The 26,563-nt window shown below is 46.1% G+C and overlaps 2 protein-coding genes and 1 long non-coding RNA gene across 9 annotated transcripts; 2 read left to right on the top strand and 1 right to left on the bottom strand.

Moving 5' to 3' along the window:
- The first annotated feature begins 5,155 nt into the window (after nucleotides 1-5,155).
- On the top strand, nucleotides 5,156-18,144 carry CHERP (calcium homeostasis endoplasmic reticulum protein). 3 transcript variants are annotated; one of them, XM_032092567.1, is made up of 18 exons: nucleotides 5,156-5,265; nucleotides 5,366-5,539; nucleotides 6,135-6,316; nucleotides 7,079-7,216; nucleotides 7,443-7,594; nucleotides 7,959-8,070; nucleotides 8,419-8,508; nucleotides 9,108-9,351; nucleotides 9,702-9,880; nucleotides 10,294-10,690; nucleotides 12,547-12,785; nucleotides 13,596-13,729; nucleotides 14,000-14,086; nucleotides 14,563-14,712; nucleotides 14,831-14,944; nucleotides 15,438-15,532; nucleotides 16,053-16,238; nucleotides 17,013-18,144. In XM_032092567.1, the coding sequence occupies exons 1-18, from the start codon at nucleotides 5,241-5,243 to the stop codon at nucleotides 17,048-17,050; spliced, it is 2,736 nt and encodes a 911-aa protein (XP_031948458.1). In that variant the 5' UTR covers nucleotides 5,156-5,240; the 3' UTR covers nucleotides 17,051-18,144. The 3 variants fall into 3 exon arrangements, with proteins under 3 accessions (XP_031948458.1, XP_031948459.1, XP_031948457.1); XM_032092568.1 differs by having other exon boundaries at nucleotides 14,828-14,944; nucleotides 17,432-18,144; XM_032092566.1 differs by having other exon boundaries at nucleotides 14,828-14,944.
- Nucleotides 18,145-18,222: 78 nt separating this feature from the next.
- Nucleotides 18,223-23,419, bottom strand: C28H19orf44 (chromosome 28 C19orf44 homolog). 5 transcript variants are annotated; one of them, XR_004236898.1, is made up of 9 exons: nucleotides 23,174-23,419; nucleotides 22,172-22,756; nucleotides 21,528-21,882; nucleotides 20,895-20,971; nucleotides 20,355-20,814; nucleotides 19,439-19,534; nucleotides 19,150-19,316; nucleotides 18,588-18,793; nucleotides 18,223-18,497 (listed from the first exon to the last, which is right to left on the bottom strand). XR_004236898.1 is itself a non-coding variant. In XM_032092569.1 (8 exons), the coding sequence occupies exons 1-8, from the start codon at nucleotides 23,402-23,404 to the stop codon at nucleotides 18,716-18,718; spliced, it is 2,049 nt and encodes a 682-aa protein (XP_031948460.1). In that variant the 5' UTR covers nucleotides 23,405-23,419; the 3' UTR covers nucleotides 18,223-18,715. The 5 variants fall into 5 exon arrangements, 3 of the variants coding, with proteins under 3 accessions (XP_031948460.1, XP_031948461.1, XP_031948462.1); XR_004236899.1 differs by having other exon boundaries at nucleotides 18,625-18,793; XM_032092569.1 differs by having other exon boundaries at nucleotides 18,223-18,793.
- A 210-nt stretch (nucleotides 23,420-23,629) lies between these two features.
- LOC116435913 lies at nucleotides 23,630-25,220 on the top strand. The gene is made up of 2 exons (XR_004236900.1): nucleotides 23,630-24,132; nucleotides 24,239-25,220. It is a non-coding gene; the product is annotated as an uncharacterized LOC116435913 (long non-coding RNA).
- The last annotated feature ends 1,343 nt before the right edge of the window (nucleotides 25,221-26,563 follow it).

Genomic DNA, 26,563 nt, shown 5'->3' with positions numbered 1-26,563 from the left:
CTGCCATCGCCGGGCCATTGTCTCTCAGTCAGCTACAATAAAGAGAACTGAGCATCAGTACAGGAACTTAGTGGCACGTCGGCCAAAACCCAACAATTCTGCCACTCACTGTCTCCTAAGAAGGCCGTGGTCCTCGGGCCGCACGCTTCAGCCGCGCTTTGCAGGGTACACCTGGGTTAAGAGGAGACGAGGTGATGTGGCATTGCTGAAACTTGAGAGGACCCTTGCTCCTCCTCCCTCCCTCCCCAACTCGCCGCAACTCCTCTGCCGTTGCCCAAGGCTACCCGGACGGCACCTTCGAATGGAAAAGGTACAGGCTTCATCGCAGAGTCCCATAATACTTCCGGAGGGCTCATGAGGGCAGTGAACCGGGTCCGTCGGCCTGTCGGTGAGGGGGCTCGGCCTAATAAAGAGAACTCCCTAAAAAGGACAAATGACAATGGATGCTTAGAGCTTTACCAGAATTTGGCACCCAAGGAATAACAAGTGGTTCAGTCCACCGGTCACTGCTCACCTCGCTCCATCCACCTTGACTGCTGATATCCAGCTTTACTTCCTAAAAATATAGACAAGGAACAATGCTATAACATGGCCACCATTTACACCTCCCCTGAAAAGCCAAGCAATGACCAACCTTCCTGGGGGAGAAGGGGCAAAACAAAAAGGAAAGGCACGTACCCACGCAGGGTCCAAAAGCGTCACGTTAGCGTGGCAGTTTCTGTCTGAAACCGCTTGACCGTGACCTCTTTCCGCAGGGGTCTCTGTCATATTGGAATAGTGATTTGAATGCTGCGGACCACCTGTAAAATACAAAAAAACCCAAGTATGCTTACAGTTTTATCACTAATACAACAACTCTGGTAGCATCTAGTTCTGTGCTGGAATCAATAGTTATCTCGGTCACCGGTTCTCGGCTAGCTCACGGTCTCTCCGGTGCCGACAGCCGGCCGTGCCGAGCGCTTCATGTGTTCAAAATGAAACGAAGAGCCAAACAACGAGGTGAATGTAGAGCCAAAAGTCAGGCCGTCGCTCGGAGGTCGGGTGCCAACCCGCCTCGTCGCCGTGCTCCTCTGGCCTCCTCTGTTCGTTATCGGGTTTCCATCCTATCCCTCCGCCTCTGCAAAAAGATTATTTGTCAAAGTTACTCAGACACACAGGGAAAGCTTAACCTTTCCCAAGTTGTCATTTCTCAAAGCAAACCGCCTAGGATCCAACAACAGCATGCATTAAGACGAACGGCTAGAAAACTGCGAGACGCCGCCGTACCGCTCCCGCCGAACCCCGCACAGACCGGCCACGGTCGCTCTGTCTGAGGTGTGACTCGGGTGGTTAAGCAAAGCTAAAGCTTACCTGTAAAGTCTTCTTTCTATTCCACCTACCCCCCATTCTATTCCACAGGGCAGAGCAGTTCCAGGCTAAACACAAGCAACATATTATGCTACAAACAGCATGACACAAGAATGATAAAAAAAAAAAGCCCTTGGGGAGAAGAATGATGGCAAGGACCGAGACGATGCCAAAAGAGACAACCGATGGCGTGGCAATGCTAGATGGAGGAGGCTCTAAGGAGGGGAAGACAAGAATGTAACAGAGTGGCCTGTTACAAGAACTGTCAGTCACGATGATCAAGATGGCTGTAAGATAATGCTGCGTTCAGAACGCTCCCCATAGCCTTACAAGCCCCAGGACATTACAATTCACGGCCAGAAAGGATGGATGGCAATATGGCCGGGGGCAAGGACACAAAAGACATCTGACTCAATGCTTCCGAGACGCGGCCAAGCCCGCCAGTAGAAGAACAAACTATATTGGTATCATGCCAAGAAGTGCAAACGTTCAAGAACCTAGAGATGACAACGATGCTTGCGATAAGGCCCTCGAGAGGAAAAGGCAGAGATCCAAAGGATCCCACGTTAGACAACACAACACGCTAGACAACACAAGACAGACTGGAACTGCTCTGCACACCGTATGGCTGCAATCCAAAGTAGAGCCACTGCCTTTAGCTGTCCTAAGAGGCCCCTTAGAGGACATCCCTTACCCCTGCACTAATTATTAAATCTCTCTCAGGAATTTCCACCCTGCTATCATCCCATCTCCGAGTCAAAGCCCCTGACTTATCTTTTGGATGACTGGCAACGTGAAACCGCTTTGGAGGCAAAATGAGTCTTCCTCAGCTATCTCGAAGGCCCTGTGATAGCCAGGTTAGCCTCTTAGTCAGCTATGATAAAGAAAACCAAAATCAGTGCACAAGTTTAGCAGCATATGGGCCAAATCCCAGCAATTCAGCTACTCACCCTAAGTGTGCCCAGGTCCTTGAGTCTCCGGCTTTGTCCCGAGTCAAAAGCTGCGGCCCTTATTTCAATGGGCACCTGGGTTAGCAAGGGACAAAGTTATACTGTGCTTCTGTGAGTGCGATGGATGCATTTGGATGCTTTAAGACACGTAAATGCATCTGCTGCGCTTGAGGAAAAGCCTTAGGGGGCCCCAAATGGACAGTGTTTCCCACTGCGAGGCTTTCCAAACCCCTCCTGGCTCTTCCTAAACCAGTTGCCCTGCTCATGCTCCCTCTCCTGGACACAATACACAACTTACCTATCAGAAGCCTCAGTTTCAGATGTCATCTTTGACACGGGGCAGGTCTATTTTGTGACACAATGAATGTGCTGAGAAAATTTAAAGCATCATACTTAATACAAGCCAGAAATTACAAGGCTCCTAAAAAAAAAAAACCAACAAAAAAACCACAAGAACAAAAACCAAAATTACACAAGCACCTTATCACCCCTGAACACCCAACCCAAAATCACGAGCTTAAATACTCTCTATGTTCTATGCCATTTTCTTCATTGTGTCTTCAAAGCCTTTATTAAAAAGAAAAGCTGAGATGAGCTGAAAGACCCCCCCCTTATCAAAGTGAGACAAGACCTCTTACCCCCCTCAATCCCAGAGCAAGCATGAGCCACTCTGGTAAAGGCTGGGGTTGATATACCCCCGGCTGGGCCCGCCTCTCGTTCCCACAATGCCGGGAAAAGGGAGGGGGCAAATACCACAAGGTATAAAAGCTCTCAAAGGAGCCATGGCTGCTTGGCTCCTCTGTCTCAAATTCAAGATGAGTAAGGAGCTGCATAGAGAAAAATACTTGCTGTGCTTTCTTTTTTTTACTACATACTTTCTTTTTTACTGCAACTACATTGAGCAAAAGGGCAGAGACTGGGTAAGGAATAAAACTTTGTGTTTTGGCAGGGTAGTATAGATAAGTGGGATAATGAGTTGCTAATTTGCATAATTGTTCCTTAGTGATTACTAAGTATTCCACATGTGACTAAGTAGAGTGGAGAAAAATAGTAATGATACAAATAGTGAAACTCTCACTAGGACCTCCAATTAGTGCTATATACATTATAAAAAAAAATAATTGACCCCCCGGGCAGCGTTAGGGCTGCCTACCTGCTGGGCTCCCTCCCGTGTGAGATATTTGTTACCGGGGTACAGGTAGAAGTACCTTAAAATACAGATTTAAACCCTTAAAATGCTGAAAAAGGGAGAGCTTCCTTCAACTAAACTTTTTAAAATGAGGAAACAGAGGGTGTTTGCCTCCACTTAAACCAATACAATAGCAAATAAATGGCTTCTCTCCTTTAATGTAAACCCCTAAACTATTAGGAAAAGAGGGGTTTTTCCCACTTTAAATCTCTCGAGTGGTGGAAAAAGGGGGATTTTTTTCCCCTCAGTTCAAACTCTTAAAAAGGAGGGACAACTGGGCTTCCCCCTCAATTTAAACATTAGGATGATGAAAACGTGGGAGTTACCCTTAATTCCAACCCATAAAATAGCCAGGTCGAGGTTTTTCCCTTTCCATTTAAACTAGACAACAATGGAAAATGGGGATTCCCTGTCAACTGATACCCCTAACAGCATAGAAACAGATATATCCTTCAAATGATACCATTAAAATCGCAGGGGAAGGGGATTCCCCCTCAATTTGAACACAGACAATTATGGAAAAGGAAGTTTTTCCCCCAGTTTAAACCCCTTTTCTGGGCCACTGTGAAGGGACTAGGGGCTCTGGGAAGGGACTGACAAGATGAAAGCAGAAAGCCGAAACTTTTCCCCTGGCACCCCACACGCTGTCCCGCCTGCTCAGGTGCCCGGGTGCATCCAGCTGCTCCCCAGCTCCTGCCGGATGCTCCATCGTTCCTGGAGGGACGTTGGGGTGCCTCCATTGGCCCCTCGGGACTAGCAGCTCCCTGTGCAGGTGTGCCCGGGTAATTGACTGAAATCAGCTGGTCGCAATTGGCTTTTGGTGCCAAGGGAAACTCCAAGTTAAGAATAATCAAAGTATGATCTAGTTCTCGTGAAACTCAGCTTTCCAAACCTTTATTTGGGGGGAAAAAAAAAAAAAAAAAAAGCTGGGCGTGCCCTTGGCAGAAAGGCACCTGTGAAGCAAAGCAGGCTTAAAATGCTTGTCAGCAGGAAATCTGGGAGAAATGGGGTGCTGGCTCCCGGCGTCCCCGGCTTTCCAGGCAGTTTTCCCGCTTCTGGGGGACGGCACTTGCATCCCACTGGAAAGGGAAAATGTGGAGAGAGGGGCAAGTGGGAAAACAGTTGCTGACGCGTGTGCTTGGACTCCAGTTCCTCCCGGTGGGTCTGTGCCGCCGGAAGCGCAAAGGAAATCAGCCTTGGAGTATCTGTTTGTTCACCTGTGGGGCTTGGAAGAGACTCTAGACATTAAATTCCGGGGATGTTCCCCTCGCTGGAGTGAGCAGCAGTGGAAGCTGTTTGCTGTGTGCTTCTCCGTTCCCTTCACCTCGGTCCCCTGGGGCTCCAGGTAATCCCACCTCACCTTTGCTTTTCCAAGGGTCTCTAGATGAGGGCTTGAGCTTTGCTGTAGCTCCCGTTTACAGGGAGAATCTGTTCCAGGAAATACCTCGTGGCCTCGTGGTCTGGACTAATGCCATCGCAGGGAGAGCAAAAAGTCCCACAGCTCCTGCGGCTCGCTCGTCTGAATTGCCCATGGTGAATTGTTTACGCCTTGTTTCCTCGTTCGTTATTCCCGTTATTCCCTCCCGCTACCGCCGGGCCAGCCCCGTGGCGGGAGGGGAAGGTGTGCCGAGCGACCCCACGTGACCGGCGCCGCGCGCCGTCTCCATAGCGACAGGACCGTAAAGCGCGGTCGCGCGGGTGTCGCAGCTCTTCCGTCCGTGCGGCGCGGCCCAGCGGCCCCGGGACCTGCGGCCATGGAGATTCCGCTGCCGCCCGAGGGTGAGGGGCGATCGGGGGGTTCAGGGGGAACGGGGGGCAACCACGGGAACGGGAAGGGAGCGGGGAGAGAGCGGGGGCTGACGGCGCTGCCTCCCCACAGACCAGGAGCTGCGGAATGTCATCGACAAGCTGGCGCAGTTTGTGGCGCGGAACGGGCCCGAGTTCGAGAAGATGACGATGGAGAAGCAGAAGGAGAACCCCAAATTCTCCTTCCTCTTCGGAGGCGACTTCTATGGCTACTACAAGTACAAGCTTGCCCTGGAGCAGCAGCAGCGTGAGTGGGGCCTGCGGCTCGGGCGGGGCCGGCTCGGGGTCTCGGGGTCGGCCGACGGAGACACTTTTGTCCCTCCTGGCCTCACCCTGCCCCGCCGGGACCGGTTTGCAGCCTCTTCCTGCGCTCTGGGTTCCGGGTAGTTGGCTGAGCGCTGCCCACGGCTCCTCACGGCCCCGGTTGTGGGTTTGGAGGCGGGCAGGGGGGGCCGCAGGGACGGGCAGCGTGGTGAGACGGAGCTCAGCACCCGGAGAGCCGGGACTCAGCTTGTGCTGGAGTTGTCCCTGTGGAAGTGCACGGGGAGTTGCTGACTCTCCTCTTTGGTACTGCCCACGCGCGACTTTGCATTAACCGTAGAATCATAGAGTACGGTGAGTTGGAAGGGACCCATCAGGATCATCGAGTCCAACTCCTGGTCCTGCGCAGGACGCCCCAGGAATCCCACCGTGCGTCCGAGAGCGTTGTCCGAGCAGCTCTGGAGACCCCCCTGACCCTTCAGAGTGAGGGTCTGCTTGGAACCGGTGCCATTTTCACCCGTGGGCTGGCGGTAGCAGGTTTCTCTGGGAGGTTTACTTTCAAAGTTTACTCTGTCTGATAGTGTTGTGCAAGCAGAGCCAAGATATCGAGGCTTCCGCACAGATCCAGCCTCTGCCACAGCCATCACTCCCACCGGCTGCGCCCATCTCAGCCCCTCAGGGCACCCCTTCTGTGGAGGAACTCATCCAGCAGAGTCAGTGGAACCTGCAACAGCAGGAGCAGCATCTCCTCGCTATGAGACAGGTTGGTTTAAGATGAATGCTCACCTGGTGTATCCTGGCCTGTCAGCAGCTGTAGGAATTAGGAGTGAAAGGGGAGAGGATGGTTTGCTGCTGAGCAGTGACGGGGGTGAGAAGAGGTGAGAAGTTGCTTTCCTTATTTTTGTTGCGTGGCAAATGCCATCGTTCCCCTGGAATGGACGTAGCCGATGCGTAGGTTGTGCTGGCACGACTGATCTGTGATTAAAACCTTTGATTTACTCTTTGAAAAACCTTGTTAGTTTTAGAGTGGAATAAATTGTGACTGCTTTAAGCCCTGTTTAATGCTGCAGATTGCTGGGAACTGCAAGATGTTCCAGTTCGTAGCATTCCAACTTAGATGTGATCGGGGGTGGAAGGGAACCATGTGCTATGGACTAGCTGACTTTTGCAGGAGATGTTTAGCTGTTAAAGCCACTGAAAACCAAACTGAAGCATTCCTTGTGCCTTGGTTACATTCCTTATATTGACAAGCTTCTCGCAATTATTTTTTATTGAGTGATAAATTTTAGAAGTAGAAGTAAACTGGACTTCTCCTGAAAAATGTGAAGAGTCCTTTCTTTTCAAAACCAAATAATTGAAACATTTTCGTGAGGTTACAGGGCTTGTAAAATACTTTGGTCCTTGAGATAGCTACTTATATCCAAGAGGATAAGGATAGAGCAGCTTCATTCTTTAAAAGAATATTGGCTATAATGTAATTCTTTCTTCTTTTTTTTGCTTCTGTCTTTTTGGGTTTTTTTATCAGGAACAAGTCACATCAGCAGTAGCCCTTGCAATCGAGCAGCAAATGCAAAAGGTTTTGGAGGAAACCCAATTAGACATGAACGAATTTGACAACTTGTTGCAGCCAATAATTGACACTTGTACGAAAGATGCCATTTCGGTGAGTGGTCTGAGCCTGCGCGGGGATTCGGGGGAGCTGTGGGTTCATTTGTGTGTTGAGATTCTCTGTACGTTAGTAGCAGCTTTACAGCCGTGTTGTGAGGCACGTAAGATGAAAGCTGTTACCTGAAAGCTCCCCTTCCTGCGGTTATTTCAGAGCTATGGGAAGCCCGTATCGTGTGAACACATTAGACTGACTTAAAATATTTAACGTTTGCTTTTCTAAGGCTGGTAAGAACTGGATGTTTAGTAATGCCAAGTCTCCGGCACACTGTGAGTTGATGGCTGGGCACCTGCGGAACCGGATCACGGCGGAAGGAGCTCACTTTGAGCTGCGGCTGCACCTCATCTACTTAATCAACGATGTTTTGCATCACTGGTAAGAATTCAGTTACGGGTTTCAGTTTGCTGTTTTGATTACTTTGATGAAGTCTCTCTCCTAGATACAGTGTTAGTTTGACTAGTTGCTTCTTATTTTTAATGTATTAATTATTTTTAGCGGCTGTCCTAAGATGTCCACAGCTTTGATCTAGTGCTTTAGTAATCAAATTTAGGTAAAACCCTTTTATCTAATTTGTGTATTTTTCCTCCAGGCGAGACTTTACAATAAAATTGTTAAGGAGAGAACTCTCTTTTTCACGATTCCACTATTTTTGGTATAGCTGAAGTTGAGATGAATTGAATATTCCAATGCACTTAGCATTATAGTGAAAAAGATAACTCTTCCCATTCCTTTCTCAAAGCCAGCGGAAGCAAGCACGAGATCTTCTGGCTGCTTTACAGAAGGTGGTTGTTCCTATTTATTGTACCAGTTTTCTAGCAGTGGAGGAGGATAAGCAACAGAAAATCGCCAGAGTGAGTATCTGGTCTTGGTTGAACGGTGACTTTTGCTTTGTTAGGTTGGTGCTATGTAAGTTCACAAATAGGCAGGTGGAAGAAGATCACTGAGACTTTTCTGGTCCGATCATCTTTGTAAAGTCTATTACGGGATGTGCTCTAGTTCGCATTTAAAATAGAACTTTCAAGTGCCTAGGTTTTATTTAAGAGTTATCATAATGACAAATGCATCTGAATCTTTAGCGGTTCAAAAATAAATGCCAAAATCCTAGGCCTTATGAAAAGCTGAAGATGCAAAAATGCTATGCCTCAGTTCTTCTTTGATTGTTCATAATTTCTAAAATCCTTTCACTCTTATTCATGCAGCTTCTTCAGCTATGGGAGAAAAATGGGTACTTTGATGAGTCCATTATTCAGCAGTTACAAAGCCCAGCTCTTGGACTTGGCCAGTACCAGGTTAGCCACAAAAGTATCAGTTTTCTTATTTGTGTAAATATTTTGAAAATTATTTTCCTTTTCAAAGGCTAATACTAATTTCTGGCCCCCCTCCCCTCCCTTGATGTTTACAAGGGATTACGAAAAATAATGTAAAATACAACCTTGTTATTCCAAACATTCAATAATCCAGCTGCTGTTGTCCTGGATGCGGGATACAGACTGATACGGTCCTGTACATGTTTGGCAGTGTCTCGTATAGCAGGGAGTGTTTGGTCAACAGGAAACGAGCAACTGTGGCTTTAAATTGGATACATTGACTATAAAAATTGTTGTGGCTGTGGGAGCCTTTCCTTTTTATTATTAACAATGAGCGCTGTTGATTTGAGCTGTGTTGGAAAGACAGTACTAAGGACGGTTGGTTGCAGCCTGCAGAGAATATTTTGGAAATCTCCGCAAAGCTTCGTAGCGAGACTGGGCAGTTCTGCTGGCGTTATCCCGCATCCTCGTGCGTGTTTTGGGAGAGAGGGTGAAGAGCAATGTAGGGAATTCCGAACAAGAAGATAGGCTAGGTATTATAGGTACAGCGTTCACTTGTTCTCCTTCATTTATTTTATCAGGCAAATTTGATCACTGAATATGCAACGGTTGTACAGCCTGTGCAAGTGGCTTTTCAGCAGCAGATCCAGAACCTGAAAACTCAACATGAAGAGTTTGTGAACAGTTTAACGCAGCAGCAGCAGCAGCAGCAACAACAGATCCAAATACCCTCACTAGAGAACGAGGTGAAATCAACACCCCCACCTCAAGCTCCGACAGCAGCCCCAGCCTCAGCTCCACCGTCTGCTCCGGTCACACAAGCAGGTACTGAGCTGACCTGGGACCTGTGCAAAAATCAAAGGGTGACAGTGTTAGGACTTTCTTTTTCTTTTTTTTCTTTTTTTTTTTCCCCCCCCCTCCTTTTTTTAACAATGAGGCGCAATACGCTGGTGGTTTGGTTCAGGCAAAAGCTCGAATCTGTTCGGAGCCTTGCAGCAGGTTCAGGCTGATGCTTGAGTATAAAATGTACCAAAGAGATGGGCGTTAAATGGATTAGAAATCCTCTCTCCCAGTAATAGATTTCTGCAGAAGAAATTCATCTGGAGCCCGGTGTGCCGATGTTTTACTAATTGCACGTGACTTTGATGCTGACAATAGTCTCTAAATTGTTCCAGATGATGGTAAATCTCAGCTGCCTCTGGCTGGTTCTACAGAGTATGACACAACCGGGTCTGGAGTGCAGGATCCTGCCTCAGGTGGACCACGTGGGCCTGGATCTCATGATCAGATTCCCCCAAATAAACCACCCTGGTTCGACCAACCTCACCCCGTTGCGCCATGGGGTCAACAACAGGTATGAAATGGTTCCGAAAGCGGATGTGGCGGTTCGGAATGACCGTCTTGGTTGTGGAGGTTGAGAATGGCCATCTCGGTAGTGGAAGTGCAGTGAAAAGCTGTGGAAGTTGAAGATAGAAATCCAGATTTCAATGCCAAGCTTTGTCATTCTGACCACAGTTAAAGGCAAAGTATTACTCATATCTCACTTTGTTAACCATCACGCCATTCCTATGAACGAGAGCTGTTTGGTTCGGGAACAGTTTGGTCTTTTCCCATCTTTTTTTGGAAGTTGCGGTTGTTCAGACTCTGTATTTGAAATGTTCTTTTGCTTGTGCGTGTTGCCCAAGGGCTGTATTTCCTTAAGAAGGTGTGTTATTGTGTTCTTTATTTTTGTAACCTAATTACCAGGCTTCTGTACTTCCCCGCCAGGGACCACCTCATTGTCCTCCCTGGAATAACAACCACGAAGGAATGTGGAACGAACAGAGAGATCAAGGCTGGAACAATCAGCGAGAGACACCTTGGAACAACCAGCCTGATCCTTCTTGGAACAACCAGTTTGAAGCGCCGTGGAACAACCAGCATGAACAGCCTCCATGGGGTGGGGGTCAGAGGGAACCTCCATTTCGAATGCAGCGGCCACCTCACTTCAGAGGCCCATTTCCGCCACATCAGCAACATCCCCAATTCAACCAGCCCCCGCATCCGCATAATTTCAACCGCTTTCCACCTCGCTTCATGCAGGATGATTTTCCACCTCGCCATCCCTTTGAAAGGCCTCCTTATCCTCATCGTTTTGATTACCCCCAGGGGGATTTTCCTCAAGGTAAAGTGTGTACCAGGCCAGGTTTTCTTACGTTGTGATGCTGATTGCCATTACAAAATTTAGTGGTTTGGGGTGCCGGTTTATCCTCGGTGGACTGGTGTGATTTTCCTGAGAAATGTTTCATTTGGGAGTCTGGGAAGCTACTGCTAAGAGCTGAGTAGGAAACGCATGCAGAGTTGGATGCTTCCCTGCTTTTTGAGTCTTCCCTAATGGGTAAGAAATTGTAGTCCAAATTGAAGTCAGCATCTCTACAGGCACCTCTTTTGTGACCACTTTAGAAGTAGTAAGCTCAAAGGTGAGAAGCAGCATTTTCTCGTAAATTTACGTCTCCTGTGCATCAGCCTGTAGGTGAGGGCTGTGACCTGTGTAGATGGAGGAAGTTAAGAGGAAGGCTGGAAGGATTTGTTCCTGTGCATGCACTCGTTCATTCTTCCTTTTTATTTTGACTGCCAAGCTCTCTAATTTTTTGCCTTTAATGTTGTGTGGCCTGGTAGTGTGTGATGAAATGATCCCTGCCTCCAGTTCTTCCTTCTCATTGGGTCCGTTTTCTTGTCGGAACATGGGAATGTTTGGGAGCGTAACCAGGTGCCGCTTGCCTGGCCTGCGGCTCTATCGGGAAGTCTGCTATAGTTCTGCCCCGAGGTAGTTTCCATTGCACGTGCAGGAGTTATTGTTACTCTGGAATGATCCTTATCAGTGTAAAGGCCAAAGATCACCGTGATTCTGTGTGACAGGTCATTTGAAAGATACATTACGTTTCCGTGTAGGAGTTGCTACGTTAATCGTAAAAGTTTCTCAATTTTCCAAGTCCAGAAATGTTTGGAAACCAATGGATTTGAGTTTATATACTTAGGATTGAGTTTAACCTCTGTAGTAGAGATCGTCCCTTTTTTTTTTTTCCCTTGGGCTTCATCGTTTGGTTGGGTTTTTTTTTCAGAATTGTGGTAGCGAGCAGGGAGAAAGGGAGAACTCCCTCTTGTCCCAGGGAGTTTAGGTTTAAGCTCAGAACGAGATGCTCGGTTTTGGATTGTAGTGGTGATTTAAAACATCTTTCTTTGTTGTTGGAGGAAGGGATCTACTAAACCAGGTGGTTAAAATTAGGGAAGCAGTGAAGCAATGGCAGTACAGACTCCGCTTGAGTTCTGACGACAGTGAGTCAAATAGTACCAGCTCGAGATTAGGCGGCGGCTGTAATGGCTTTTCCTGGAAAAGGCGTGGATCCTGTTGCAAATGATGTTGATTTTCAGTCTTGCGGTTTTCTCCGTAGAGTGCACCGAGTTCAGCAGGGTCTCCTGGCGTTCGTGGCGTTTGTCCATCAGTGGTTGGATGAGCGTCACTCGCTTCCCTATTTTAACGGAATGTTATCTCTGCCTCTTCTCCAAATTAATTTTTCACCAAAAGTATTTTCTTGTCACCCGCTGATGTGAGTTAATTGCTGCCGTATGCATTTCTTTACATATGTTGATTTGGCACAGAGACAGAACTAATTACGGATCCAAGCTAAGTTGCGATTGTGTCCTTAGCTTCAGAAATAAATCCCACTGGTAGCTGCCCTGCTACATTTGAAACATTTTGTTCTCGAGTGTGTCTTTCTTGAGGTCCTTTTGACCGCAGTAGGTCCCAAAGGAAGCAGTGGCTTGGGGTTGAAGTATCCTGTTGTCTTGAGAGTGGTTGCTGTGGCCAAGGAGGTATTCGTGAGTGTGGACCTGTAGCCAGCCTCTGGTCCTTCGGCTCGGGTGCTCTGCTGGATCTGCCGAGATTGGGTTTTAGGATAAATGGAGTAACTGGAAGTACCTCTCTGATTGCCTTCCTTTCTTGATAGCTAAATAAAACATTTTAACCCTCCCACTCTGCAGAAATTGGACCTCCTCATCATCATCCTGGTCACAGATTGCCTCATCCTGGAATCAGCGAGCATCCTCCCTGGGGAGGGCCACAGCACCCTGATTTTGGGCCTCCACCACATGGATTTAACGGGCAGCCCCCTCACATGCGGCGCCAAGGGCCCCCTCACATGAACCACGATGATCCCAGTCTGGTGCCAAATGTTCCCTATTTCGATCTTCCCGCTGGACTGATGGCTCCGCTTGTCAAAGTAAGTGCTTGCTATGGGACTGAGTGGTGGGGTTAAAAGATCCAAAACCTGTTGTTGTTATTAGGGGCAGTTCAATGTGGACGTGTATAATTTCGAATCCTTCCATCCCACAACTGGTTGCGTAGGGTTTAAGAGCAGGAGTAGTTGCGGGGACTAGGTAGTGAAAATGGTGATGATTTTCAAGTGTTGTGTGCCAGAAGAAAGCTGGTTGAGCTCACAGCATGAAAGACTAATTTACACTTTAAAATCTGATCCCTGTTTGTAGGAAATGGAAATCCCCAGTGATTTTCAGACGGCTAGAGAGACCTCGTAGGTCTGATGGGGCCACTGTACTAGTTCTTCGTAATTGGAATTCTCGTGAAGATGTTTTACAATGTCAATGTTATATACGCAGAGAAGGATAGAGAACAGGAAACATACCTGCATCGGCATCTTCAGGGATATTTATATTTATGTACTCCGTATTTGAGATGAACAAATAAGCCTCTTCCATCTCTTTGTGTTATTCTCGTACACCAGTTTGTGCCAGGCTTCCATCCAGCCACATTAGCACAAAGGTGGATGAGATCTGCATTTTATCTACCTGGTGGCCCACTTAATACTGCGACCTGTGCAGTGCAGGCTTTTCTCAGAGACCTCAATAGTGATAGCACAAGGAAGCATCGGGTCATCTGCAGAATCCTTATTTTCAGGTCATCTTTTATCCAGTATTGAAATTTGAGGTCCCCACACAGCTAAATCTGTATTTATCTCTTCAGATAGCAACCCTGTGACACGTGACACGAATGTAATTTGTTTTGTTTCTGGCAGCTTGAAGATCACGAGTATAAACCTTTAGATCCTAAAGATATACGTCTTCCACCCCCAATGCCCCCCAGCGAGAGACTCCTGGCAGCGGTTGAGGCATTTTATAGTCCACCATCTCACGACAGGCCTAGAAACAGGTAAGAGTAGGTGTAGCAAATAAAATGGTAAGGAAAATGCTCTATAAGAAGGTGTCTCAAACCACAAAGTGCCTCCCTCTTTTTCGCCCATGTCTCGGTTCTCCTAACGCTCTTATATTGCGACTGCGCTTGCCATTTGAGCCTATGCTGAGATTTGCAAGACAATTTTGCCCAGACCCTTCATTCCATACAAAATCTGATGAAAATCCTTAAGGTTGCCACTGAAGTGGAATTTACACCTGCGGGTTCTGTGTGGTTGATTTGTTGCAGCGAAGGATGGGAGCAGAATGGACTGTACGAGTTCTTCAGAGCTAAAATGAGAGCAAGGCGGAGGAAGGGTCAAGAGAAGAGAAATAGGTGAGAGATCCTGTGCGCTGCCTTCTGCTGTGTGCCGTTCCTGTGGAAGGTGCTTGGGCTAAATGCAGAGGGAAAGTCTGTTCAGCAACATGCTGATGGAATAAGTGAGTTCCAGTGTGCTGGAATTTCTGTCTAATCTGCAGAAAATGGAACCGGCACAAGTTGCCCAGAGAAGCTTTGGCTGCCCCATCCCTGCAAGTGTCCGAGGCCAGGTTAGACGGGGCTTGAAGCCACCCAGAGGTCTAGAGGAAGGAGTCTCTGCCCATTGGCAGGGGTTGGAACTGGATGAGCTTTAAGGTCCCTTCCAACTCGAACCGCTTTGCGATTCCGTGAAACGATTTTTGTCACGCTCGAGCTTTCGCTTTCACCGCAGAAGCGGTGCTTTTGTGTGTAATTTGAATTTGATCAGGGGTAGATTTGTGTTTCTGGCACTTCTCCGCGGAACCTCACTGGAGTTTCTCTGCTCATCCGTGCAGTGGGCCGTCTCGGTCTCGCAGTCGGTCTAAAAGCCGAGGTCGTTCATCTTCCCGGTCTAATTCACGATCTTCGAAATCATCTGGCTCCTACTCGAGATCACGCTCTCGCTCTTGCTCTCGATCACGATCCTATTCTCGCTCACAGTCCAGGTAGGGCGCGGGGGGGCCAAACCTTGGGAGCTGGGGAGTGGGAAAAACCCAACCCTCGAGGCTGATCAAGGAGCTGTGGGCGTTGCTCTGGTAACTCGTGCGCTCTCCCTTTCAGAAGCCGGAGCAGGTCCCGCTCCTCTCACAGCCGGTCACGATCACGGTCCCGGTCAAGGTCCAAGTCGTACTCCCCAGGAAGGCGGCGCCGTTCCCGCTCTCGCAGCCCCACTCCTCCGTAAGCTTTGGTTTGGTCCCGTCTCCTTTTACCTGGGCTGTTTGAATGGAGCGCCTGCAGGGGCACTGCCTCGTTACTAGGGGATAGATAATAAGCATTTCAACAAAGAGCAGAAAAGATGATGGAAAGCAGATTTAGAAACAATTTATCTGCTATATGTGCTTATAGAGAGAATATTGCTCTATTGTGGTGGCTTTTTAGTTGAATGAAACAGCGTGCAACTGTGAAGTCTGTGTACGCCTTCCTTAGGAGCAGGAGTAATTCTCTGAGTGCTCCATTGGGAAGAGCAGAGCGTTTGATTTCCCTTGTGCTGAGAAGCGGGTGATGTGTTTCTGGCACCACCTGAACAACCGCATAATCTAATGGCTTTAATAGAGGATAGCTTAGTAGAGTGGATGGAGTTGTCTTGGATGTTAATGCTTAACAGAATAGGACTGTGCTTTGTGTCAGAACAGTATCACTGGTTCCTAATTTTTTGTTCTTATTTTGTTAGTTCTTCTGCTGGTTTGGGCTCCAGTTCTGGGCCTCCTATACCAGAATCGAGACTTGGGGAAGAAAATAAAGGCCATCAGATGCTAGTGAAAATGGGTAAGATGCTGTTCTAGAATCCTACACAAGCAAGGAAACAAAATTAGACACCGAAGTCTTAGATATAATTAATTAATGCACATCCATAAGGAATTATTCCTTGGCATTCCAAGGTCAGCATAAGGATATTCAGAGATATAAGTATATGGAGCAGTGATAGTTGCCTTTCTGGGAAAGATGCAGAAGATGGGGATGTGAGTTTGGCATCAGATAGAACTGACCTACCCGAGGGCATTTCATCTCCCTGCAGTGCAGGTCAGCAGGGCTGACCAGGCAGATTGGGCTTGCGCTGCCTTTCTTCCTATCCCCCTAACAGTTTTTGGGGATAGTGCTGCTGTCAGCTCCTGGAATGTCTGCATATTAATGCTTGTGAAATAAATGGGACAATTCATGTCTGTTCCCATCCTGCTTTCTCAAACTGGTGCTGTCTTTGGTTGTTTCCAAAATGTCTGTGTTTGTCTTCACAGTTCTAGTAATAAGCAAACAATGAAAGGATTGCAATGTTGTGTCCTTGCTGCAGGATGGAGTGGATCTGGTGGATTGGGAGCCAAGGAACAAGGAATTCAGGATCCAATTAAAGGAGGTGATATCCGAGACAAATGGGATCAGTACAAAGGAGTGGGAGTTGCGTTGGATGACCCTTATGAAAACTACCGAAGAAATAAAAGTTACTCATTTATCGCACGTATGAAGGCCAGGGATGAATGTAAGTGAATGTTTCTCGGCAATTTAGAAACCTGTATGGACTTGAAAGTGATTTTTGTAAACCCAAATCAAAATATCAGTAACTCTTAATTCCTTCTGATGTAACTGATACAGTAAAACAACAGGTAAGTGGACATGTACTCTGATTAACTCAGCAGGTTTTCCTTTTTAGGCATTGTGTTGCATTCTAATTTCTGAAACATTAATTAATTAGCATGTTCTGTGTAAGCCGCTTCCCGGCCGCAATACCGAGCACCCGCATCTTTGAATGCTGCCCCACAAAAACTCGGAGCAGTTGCAAAGTTCGTGGATGGGGAGCTGTGCCACAGAAGGGACGGCTGCCACAGCAGGGAGGTCCTTGCGGTTGGAATTATGTCAGACCACGCTTACTGTTTACCCCACCCTATTCAGAGTTTCCTACCGTTAGTACCACATTCTGCCAAAGCCAGAACTGCTAATAAGTTCCCTGTAGTGTAGGAAGGGTTCAGAAAAAGTGGAGGTGCTTATAAGAAGGTGAAAACAATAAACCCAAATGATGGATTTTTGCAGAGAGTCTGTGATACATTGAACATCGGCTCTTGCCAACAGCTAAGAGGAAAAAAACTGGCATGCTCAATGAAATGTCACTTCTGCCTCTAGATCTGTACAATCAAATGGGTTCAAATAAAGCCCGTAAGGAGAAATTCCTGATTAACAGAACCCTCATTCCACGAAACATTTCAGACAGCTTAGGTAACTGCGGAATGTGTAAGAACTCTTTTCCCTATTGTTTCAGTGAAGCGTGAAACACAAGACCCTCCACCAACCGAATAAGACTCTCTGAAGAAAGATGTCTTGCATCTTCTACAAAACATTAAACTTGTAGAAATCCGGATTAAAGTCTGGAGGAAGTGACAAATGAATTACTTTTAAAACTATGGTGAAAAATGGAAAGCTATGACATGTACTTCAACACTTGTCAATTAGTGCTTAAAAAAGGCCAGTTGTTACTATGACATGTCTAGCAAGTTTCAAAATTTCCATTTATCTTGCAAAACTTTTTTAACTAGTTCCCCATTTTATAGTAGAATTAAACCCCGGTCAAGCTGTTCCTGGTGGAGGATTGTGCCTCATTCATTCCTGTGGAATACAGACATTATCTGATGTGGTTGTATGTTCTCTAGTTCCATAATGTATGTTTATTTCTCTCAAAAGGTTAATTCTATTTGAAGTGGAGGGGTGCTGCCTTGGGATCAAGTCAGACTGATGCTGAGCAGTGTATCCTAATGTCTAAATGGGGAATGAAGCATCTAGTTCCAGTGCAGGTGACCTCTGAGCACTGTGCGAGCTTTTAGAACCTTCCACCCATCTCCAGGCCCCACCCAGCAGCTGCTGCAGCCGCCACTCGGGGCAGGACACGAGGGTCAGTTCTCTGGTAGCTTTCCCAGCGCTCTGAGGGATGGGCGATGCTTTGTAATGGAACGCAGTCTTTGAGCTTTTTATATTTTTGTATATACCCTTTAATAAAAGCTAATTAGTTCAATAGAAGAGAATCCATTTTCTCTGCTCTACACGTTTCTATCGACAAGATGTTATTGGAAACTTGCTGTAATCTAAATGAAAAAAGAAACAAACCTTTTGTATCTGTTTCCAGAGACCACCAGCTAGAGCTGTTAGGCCCTTACACTGCACTTCCAGCCCCCAGGTCTGCGTGGCTCCCTTTTCCAGTCGTTCGTTTGTATAGCAAAAACCCTCTTAAAACCATCCAGTTAATATGGTGGAACATCAGTTTGTTCTAGATCTACTGTAGTTGTGGAACTGTACCTGTCTGTGAATCAGCATACAACACCTGTATGTTGCCAACTTGTGAATGTTATTGTTTTGCCTTCCAATAAACACCTTTTTTAAAAATAAAAAGGCAGCTCAGATTTCAGAGTAAGTGGATTCCTGTACCTTGCCTTATAAGCCTTCCTTGTTTCGAGTTTATCTTAATAAATACACCCAAGTGTGTGTTTGGGTTTGTTGTAATCTGACGAGGCTGATTATATAGAAATGCCCTTTGGATAATGGCACTGAAGTCAGGATGTGGTAATTTTCTGCTGTGGTCATATTTCTCGGGGGCTGCAGTACAGACTTCCACTTCTGCCACGATCACAGATGTGCTCGCAGATCTCACAATTCACGGGCTGGATGTGATGGCTTATCGCGGTCCCGGCAGAGAGGAGCGTTCTCTCCATTTCTTTTTTGCTGACAGAGTCTGGCTGAAGGCTTCTGCCTATCCCTGTATTGTGTACATCAGTAAAAAATTCAGGTATAGAAAAGCAAATGATATGTAACAATTAGCAATTTGTACTAACTAATTTATACTAACATAGCAGTTTGTACAAATCCTTCCAATAGTTTATAACCTTTTATCTGTGCAACTTGGAAGGTTTCTTGTTTCAGCCTTAGAGCTGTAAATATAAACATCACTTTGAAGTTCAGTAACTGTCCAAGCTGTTATTTGTCCTGGGCTCTCTGAATTTCTTCAAGTGCTTGCTCAATTGTTAGAGGTGGGGATTTGTGATTCTTGATGTACTGCAAAAAAAAAAAACAACTTAATATGCTAATGTCTTTATGATGTAGATTATTATTTATTAAATAGTAGAAAGTAACTAATCTTCATGTCAAGACACCTGCACTTTTCTGTGCTAGCAACAGAAAGTGACCCTTCTGTTGCAGCATCTGCATGATCCTTGTTCATTTTAGGACAGCTAAATGGTACAGCAGAAACATTAATCTTCAAAAACTATGGCCTCCAGCAAGACATTAAGTCTTTTTTTTTAACTGTGTAAACTTATTAATTAATCATATGCAAAGGAACTGGGTTTGCTGCAAATACCACAAGCGTTTGGAAAGGAATATACGCTCAGTCTCTGGTTTGTCATAAATACCTCTTTAGCCTCTTCCAGGGTATGGTAGTGGAACTTCTCTTGCTCTAATGACTCCACGAGGGATGTGTGAAGGTGGTGAATGTTCTCAACAAACTGCTGGGTCAGCATCACGTGCTGCTTGCACATGGTATGTAAAACGAGAACCGAGGGACTGTACGCGGTCAGGGCTGCGAGAAAGGGACAGGGTACACTGCGGTAAGGCGCGGTCGGCAGCGAGGGCTCAACGAACCAAGCCGGGCTTAGGTGCAGAAAAGAGAGTAAAAACGAAGAATAAATGTGGTTTCGGTACCTTCTACTGCGTCCGTGCTGATGACGTGACTGGCAATTGGCACTGGATCGATGTAGCTGGTTCCAACAGGGGGGGAGAGCACTGCAGAGGGGTTTGCTGTGCGTAGGATAACATCAGAATTACTGGGTGGAGAGAGTGGAAAGGTTTAGTGCTGCTTACTTGGTGGTTCTTCAGCAGTTTCTTGGGACAGCAGCTGCCCTAAAACCACTGTAGAGCTCAACAGGAGAATTCTGTCAGCCAAAAAAAATGTTGACATAGTTATACAACCTCCACAGTTTCTTTATTCTTAGGCTCACACCACCGTTGCAGAAGGCACCTTTTCTAACCCTAGGCAGACTCAAACACTTTTGTTCTCATTGCTTCTGTTTTCAAGCACACTCGAGTTTCTACTTTCTCCTTGAGTGTGGCAAGGAATGGTGGCTCTTAGCACTTTTTCTTTTAAGTAAAGAGGCGTAGGCAGGGAGCTACCCCTCAGGATGTGAAAGCTCCTCTCTGATCCTGTCATGGGGCCATAATGCTTTCCCAAGAGAGAACTACAATGCAAAACAACTCTATGATGAGCAATCACTTTAGTAACGCTACAGTGCTGTTATTTACGATAGTGAAGATATCAGAATATTGAATTTCATTAGAGAGTACTACTCGTGCTATTGTGAGCTCTGTCGCTAACGCTGGCTCATCCAGCCACTGGTCCTGTGGGGGGTATTTTTAAGCAAAAAACATTTCTTACTATGATATTCAATCCCAATCTTTTCTGTAGAGAGCAGATTAAAGTGTTGGGCTTTAGAAAATCTCTTATTTAGCACCAGTGAGGGGAAGCTGGCACTGAAGTGAAGAACTCTATCAAAGGCTGACTGGCCTGGCATATATAAAAGTGTAAAACTTGCCTGACTAGGGCAGCCATGACTGAACTCACCCTTTGCCCAGCAGTAGGTGAACGGAGGCCCTGCTGTCTGAACTGCAGTTTCTGTGACGGTCACTCGGTGTCCCCGGCTGTGCCGCTCCTGGGTGACCAACGGGGCCGATGCTGAAGCTGGGTGTGCTCTGGAACATGCGCAGCTCGCAGCGTGTCCCTCTAGGGATTCCCTGTCTGTTGTAGACAGAGACCTTTCAAAGTCTTCAGAATATTCTGAATTAAGAGTTCTCTCGTTCTTATTAAGATAATCCTGTTTGTGTGGAGGGAGATCTGAGGAAACTCCACTTAATTGTTCAGAGATTTCATCTTCGGTGACGCTTTTTTCAACATCCTCTTCAGAAGAATCACTCACACCAGTTACTGCACTGGTCATTTTAAGAGCAGCTTGGTCCTCTTCCCCCACCAATGTATCTTTTTTCACATACTTGTTTGATTCTTGAGTAAACTGAATGTCTTTTCCCTGTAAAAGTATTTTTTTTAGAACCTCCACACTCCACCAAACAGAGTGGGAATAAGTGCTAGTGGGGAATTTCTACTTACTTTCTGCTGTAGTTCTGCTGCCTTACTGGTAGTATCAGGTGCCAAATCATCAAGGCTCAGGATATTCAGTCTAAAGTCTACAAACAAATGACACATCGACATGAGAATTTGCATGAAAGTTACAGTACGCTGTCCCGTAAGTGAGAAAAGTGGAAAAAAAAAAAAATCGGTACTACCTTCCTAGTTTAGTACCCAAAAACTAATAGCCATCAGTCACTCAGATTCTTTAACATCGTAGAAACTCCTACAATTTCCTCCTTTGGTCTGCTGACTGAAGTTCAAGAGGTTTTTGCTGCCCCTCATTTACAGCTGTTCTCACTCTGACCCATTGGTACATTGTGCCATTGATACATGAAAACTATTTTAAATGTTCTAATTGTTTTGACATCATAACATCACCCAGGGCAGCATCATTAATCTGAACCCGTTAAGTAAAAAACCTAAGAAAAATACAAACCTATTACACTAGAAAAAAGAAACAGACCAAGATAATTACTTTGATAAGGCCTTGGTTTATGTGAAATTTTAGCAGTGAATCCTTTTGAAGTGACTATGTTTGATACGAGAATTTATCAGGAGATTATCAGTACAATTCATACCGAGTCTACTGAGACAGTATTTTAAAAAACTTACATTTTGAGCTGCTGCTGGTCAGATCTTCTGCATCAGCTCCTTTTGAAAACAATTCATCTAATGACTTTATTTCACTTCTGTCACTTTCAAGGGATTCTTGGCTTTGCTTGGTGTAGCCTGCTTTAGGCAGAGCAATCTTTACAGTGGCGTCTTTCACGGAAGACGACGGGAATCGAGATCTCATGGTACGTCCTGACAGGTTTCTGCTGGCGGGTGAAGGTGCTGGTGAATTAACTTTACCAAATGCACTTTTCTCCGAGTCTTTGTTGTGAAAAGCAGATGCTTTGGGTAACTCTAATGGTGAAACTTCCTTACGAGGTGGAGGAGGCCTTCCTGATGGAACCGGAGTCTTGCTCTTTTTGAAGAACATGAAAAAGAGATTTATGTGTTACTTCATTGTTATGTGCAGATTGCTAAAGGGAGAACAAATTGTTGTGGGTCAAACAGAGTAATTTTAAGATGTTAAGATGTGAAACTGAATCCTATCATGAGCAAGACACAAATGCACAGTTAAAATTTAGGTGTTGGTGTTACCTAAATAAAAAGCAACCAACCAATTAAAACAATTATATAAAAGCATTAATAAAAATACATAATCCAGCAAAGTTCATATTTACCTTTCTACTCCACTGAGCATCACTTACCAGAACCTTCTGATTCCCATTTCCACTGGAAAACCCCAAAGAGCTCTCCATCAATTCTCTCATTTCCTCTTCATCGCTATCCAAATCAAGCTGTTGTTTAACCGTAACATTCTTTTTAGGGCTTTGGATGCTTTCTTCTTCCTCAGAACAGGCATCCCTGCGGGTCCCATTCCCACTGGTAATACCATAATTCTTCCGGTACTTCGTGCCCCTGGCACCACGTCCACGCCCAGAGGCAGACGAGGGGCACTCCTCAGCCAAAGGCTTCAGGCCCGAGTCAGTGTTCTGCAATTCCAGGTGCTTTTTTTGACTCATGATCTTGCTTTCTAGTTGTGCCACTTTACTCAGAACTGAGCTTAACCGCGCGTGGGAGGTGCTGCCCGGAGTGCTCTGGGCTACGTGGCTGTTCCCTGCCCACACGGTGCTTCCTGGCATCTGGCACCGCTGGGCCCCGCGGGCGTTTCCATCGCACGCCTTCACGAACCTGCCACGGTGGGACCGAGTTCTCCCAGCGTTCTCCAGCTCTGTGTCCACCACGGTGAGTTCACCACGAGTGCTGGTCCTGTGGGGTACATGGCCGTGGCCCTGCCAAGAATCAGAGTCAATGACGTTGGAAAAGACCTCTGACATCATCGAGTCCAACCTGTGACTGATCCCCACCTTGTCAACCAGACCAAAGCACTGAGTGCCACGTCCAGTCTTCCCTTAAACATGTCCAGGGATGGTGGCTCCACGGGCAACCCCTTCCAATGTCTGACCACCCCTTCTGTGAAGAAATTCTTTCGGATGTCCAACCTAAACCTTCCCTGGCACAGCTTAAGACTGTCCTCTCGCCCTGTCGCTGGTTCCCTGGAAGCAGAGCTGGGCACTACATGGCTGCACCCTTCTGTCAGGGAGCTGTAGGAAGGGAAGGTTGCACACATCCCCCCCACGCAGGACGCAAACGCCGGCCCGGGCCGCGGCTGCCCAGATACAGACTGACTTAGGGCGCCGATGCCTCACCTGCCCTCGGCCCGCGGGTGCCCGAGAGATCGCGGCCATCCGGGACAGGTCGAGACGGAGATGAACGGGGCAGGACGGACGGGACTGGCACGGGATGGGGCGGGACAGGGTGGGAGAGCACGGCGTCAGGTCCGCCCGGCCCGAGGCGGCGAAGGCTTCTCTGGGGCCGGGCCAGAGCAGGCGGTGCGCGGCCGTATCCGGGAATCCGCGATTCCCCAATATCCCGCCCATTCATTGGCTCCGCGCAGAGCGCTTCCGCGCCGCCAGCCAATCCCAAACAGGCTTACAGCCGCCGGCACCGGGCGCCCCGACTACAAACCCCAGCATGCACCGGGGTCAAGAAATGCGGATTTGTACAAACCCACCGATTTGGAAATTATCCGACCGAGTTGGGAATTAATCCAGTTGTTCAGCAGGATTTGTGTTAAGACCCCCTCACTGAAACAACATGTTGTAGGCTATTACCTGCCTTTTGTACTTGTGCGTCATTTCCAGTGACTTGGTGAACCTTGTGCTTTGTGTGTCACAGTGAAATTCAGCATTAGCTATCTAACATCATTATATAGTTGTAATACAATTATATAGTTATTGAGCTTATGCCATGGATCATTTTTATTTTGCCTAGTTTTTTGTTTTTCTGTGTTAGTTTTCTAGTACTTTCTAGCGTTATCATTCTGCTGCAAGGCAGTTCCTAAGACTTAGGTTTAAGGTTCTTAAAAACTTTCCCTTGCTTTCTTTAAAACCTCGGCTGACAGATATACACAGCTATATACTCTGATTATATATATTTTATTATAATGCCAGATCAAACATACAAAATAAAAATTGATGACAAAATGCATCTGGCAACACACAAGATTATTTAGATTGTTTACGACTGAGAAAAATTTATGACCAAAGAGGCCCACGGACTGGGATGATTAAATCCAAATTTATGACCCAAATGACACCAAACTGAGGTAATTTGATCTCCTTATTCTGTGTTAGTGGACTATTTCACTTCTATTTAGTATAGTTGAACTGTACACTGGTTTTGCTTTCTTAATTTTCCTGTGTCTTTTAAAGGATTGGGATGAACCTGAATCCATGGTGGACGCTAGCGCTGAGGACCTGAATTTTGGATGAAGAATAATAATACTGCAGAATGGTATTGTACTGCGGTCAAGACTCCTCTACACAGTTTATAAATAATCTCATAATCCCAGCTAGCGGAACACCTTGAAGCCACTTTCTCTGCCTGACTGTATTCAGAACATGTAGTTCATCCTAGGGGGAACGGAAACCAAATCTGATGGGTAATCTGAGGATTCTTAAGAAAACAGACTTCCTGGGGTTTTTTTCTGTATTCCTTCCAAAGTGAAAGCTGGCACAATTTTTAAAAATTTCTTGATAACAGATGCTGAGGTTTATGCAAAAGACTTTGGAGATGGAACATGGGGAGAAATGAAGTGAACATGAAATTCCCATGTCTGTTTTCGTTCTTTATTTCCACATTTTAAAAATTCCTTTTTTAATCTGATTGAGAAGCTATTGGTGCATAAAAAAGAAATTGGAATTCCATGGTCCTGAGAAGGAAATTAATTTAAAGCAGGATGAGGAAGAGCAGGAGAGAGAAAGGACTACAAAGGAAAAATACTTTGAGCAACAGTTGAAGAAAAAAATTAGGGAGCAAAGAAGACCCTGGAAAGGACGGAGCAGTGGGGAATGATATTGAGACGGAAGAGCTTTAATTGTCATTTGAAAGAAAATAAGTTCACATTTTTTTTCACTTAAATCACTTAAGGATTGTGGTATTTTGTTAACAGCTTGTGGAAATCTGCTCCAATGGAGTTGTAGTAAAACAGGTGCTTTTTTTTGGGTTTTTTTGGTTTTTTAAATGCAACATTAGATTTCGTGACTAGTTGCAGTTATTTTTATGAAAAATACTGTGTCATAGTTAAATTCTCTATAGAAAAAGTTCGAGATTATTTATTAACTGTATCTTAACACTGATATAATGTATTGAAACCACCTGTAATAAAGTACGAGGTTTTGGAACCGTTCTACACTTTAATGTTTTAATATTAAATGTAAAATTAATGCTCATTTTTATTGAGGGAATATTGCGCAAGCTTTTTATGTTCCAATAAAGGGTTCGGTGTGTCAAATGGGCAAAGAATGCTTCACAGCGTACTTGGAACCAAGGAGGAGATGAGCTTTGCTAAACTCCTGTAGCCGCTGTGCACCTGTCAGAGTTTCAGAGCTTACTGAGTCAAGGCACCTTATCTCCAGCTCTGTTGTGGTGCGGGACCGACAGCGCTCTGTCTATCCACAAATCTGACCGTATCAGTTTAAATTCAGTTTAAAATTTTTAATTCAGACTGATTTTTTTCCCTTTCACAGTTCTGAAATAGACATACAGAGTACCTGGACGCCGTCTTAATTTTTTTTTTTTTCTAATGCGACGAGGGAAGTGAATTGGAAACAAGGAATGATGTGCCTGTTTTTCTGTCTGACCTGTTTTGTACCTCAATCTTGTAACTTTTTCGGTCATTTCCTTCAAACCCTTCTCAAGTCCTTCTGCTCTTCTGCATTTCCTTCCTTCCCCAAGAACTAATGCTATGAATTTATAAAAATCTGAAGGCAGACTTCAGAGCCCAGGGCTCTGCATTTGCCTCTGGACACTGGCTGAGAGGATTTTGTGTGGTGAGGAGAAAGGGAGTGAGAGAATCCCTGGAAGCCCCGACTTCAGCTGTGCCACTTTGTAGTCTGTGGACGGACTGAGGTAAAATTTTTCTGCTTCTGCTTGTCCAAGAGCTGTAAAACAATTCCAGTGATGCTCTGGGGTGAAGAACTTTTAAAGCTCTGAAGTACGACAGTTGCCCTGCACTTTTTTTTTTCCTAAACGGATTCCTGTTGATTCAGCTTTTATGTGGTCACAGTGATCGAGCCTCGGTCGGGCTGCTGCTCAGGATTTATACTCGGCAGTCAGGGGTGTATTAACTTTGGTGTATTTGATGCCGAAAATTTGATAATGGACCACAAGAAGCTTCATTGGGGTTGAAGGACCTTCACTGGATGAAGGCTGCTTTGACAGGGTTTAGAGCTACAAAGTTGATCGAGGACCGGAGCGTCTCGCTGCCGAGGAAAGACTGAGGCAGCTGGGTCTGTTCGGCCTTGAGAGGAGACCTCACCCGTCTCTCAGTGTCTGCGGGGAGGGGTCAGAGCATGGCCCGGGGGCTGCTCCGTGGGGCCCAGCAATGGGACAAGAGGCAGCAGGCAGAAACTGGTGCCCACCAAGTTCCACCTGAATATGAGGAAGAACTTCTTTACTGTGCAGTGACCGAGCGCTGGAACAGATTGCAATCCCTCACCGGAGATATTCCAGAACTGTGTGGACACAATCCTGTG

The sequence above is a fragment of the Corvus moneduloides genome, chromosome 28, assembly GCF_009650955.1.
Source record: "Corvus moneduloides isolate bCorMon1 chromosome 28, bCorMon1.pri, whole genome shotgun sequence".
NCBI classification, from domain to species: Eukaryota; Metazoa; Chordata; class Aves; order Passeriformes; family Corvidae; genus Corvus; species Corvus moneduloides.
The sequence above is the reverse complement of the archived record's forward strand: the minus strand, read 5'-3'. Positions and strand labels throughout refer to the sequence as shown.

Coding starts and splice junctions, on each gene's coding strand:
- CHERP (XM_032092566.1), top strand. CDS start 5,241: ATGGAGATTCCGCTGCCGCCCGAGG. Junction 5,266..5,365: donor GATTCCGCTGCCGCCCGAGG/GTGAGGGGCGAT, acceptor GCCTCCCCACAG/ACCAGGAGCTGCGGAATGTC. Junction 9,352..9,701: donor TGCTCCGGTCACACAAGCAG/GTACTGAGCTGA, acceptor AAATTGTTCCAG/ATGATGGTAAATCTCAGCTG.
- C28H19orf44 (XM_032092569.1), bottom strand. CDS start 23,404: ATGGGCGGGATATTGGGGAATCGCGGATTCCCGGATACGGCCGCGCAC. Junction 20,815..20,894: donor CAGCAGAACTACAGCAGAAA/GTAAGTAGAAAT, acceptor ATACTTTTACAG/GGAAAAGACATTCAGTTTAC. Junction 19,317..19,438: donor CAGCACGGACGCAGTAGAAG/GTACCGAAACCA, acceptor CCTTTCTCGCAG/CCCTGACCGCGTACAGTCCC.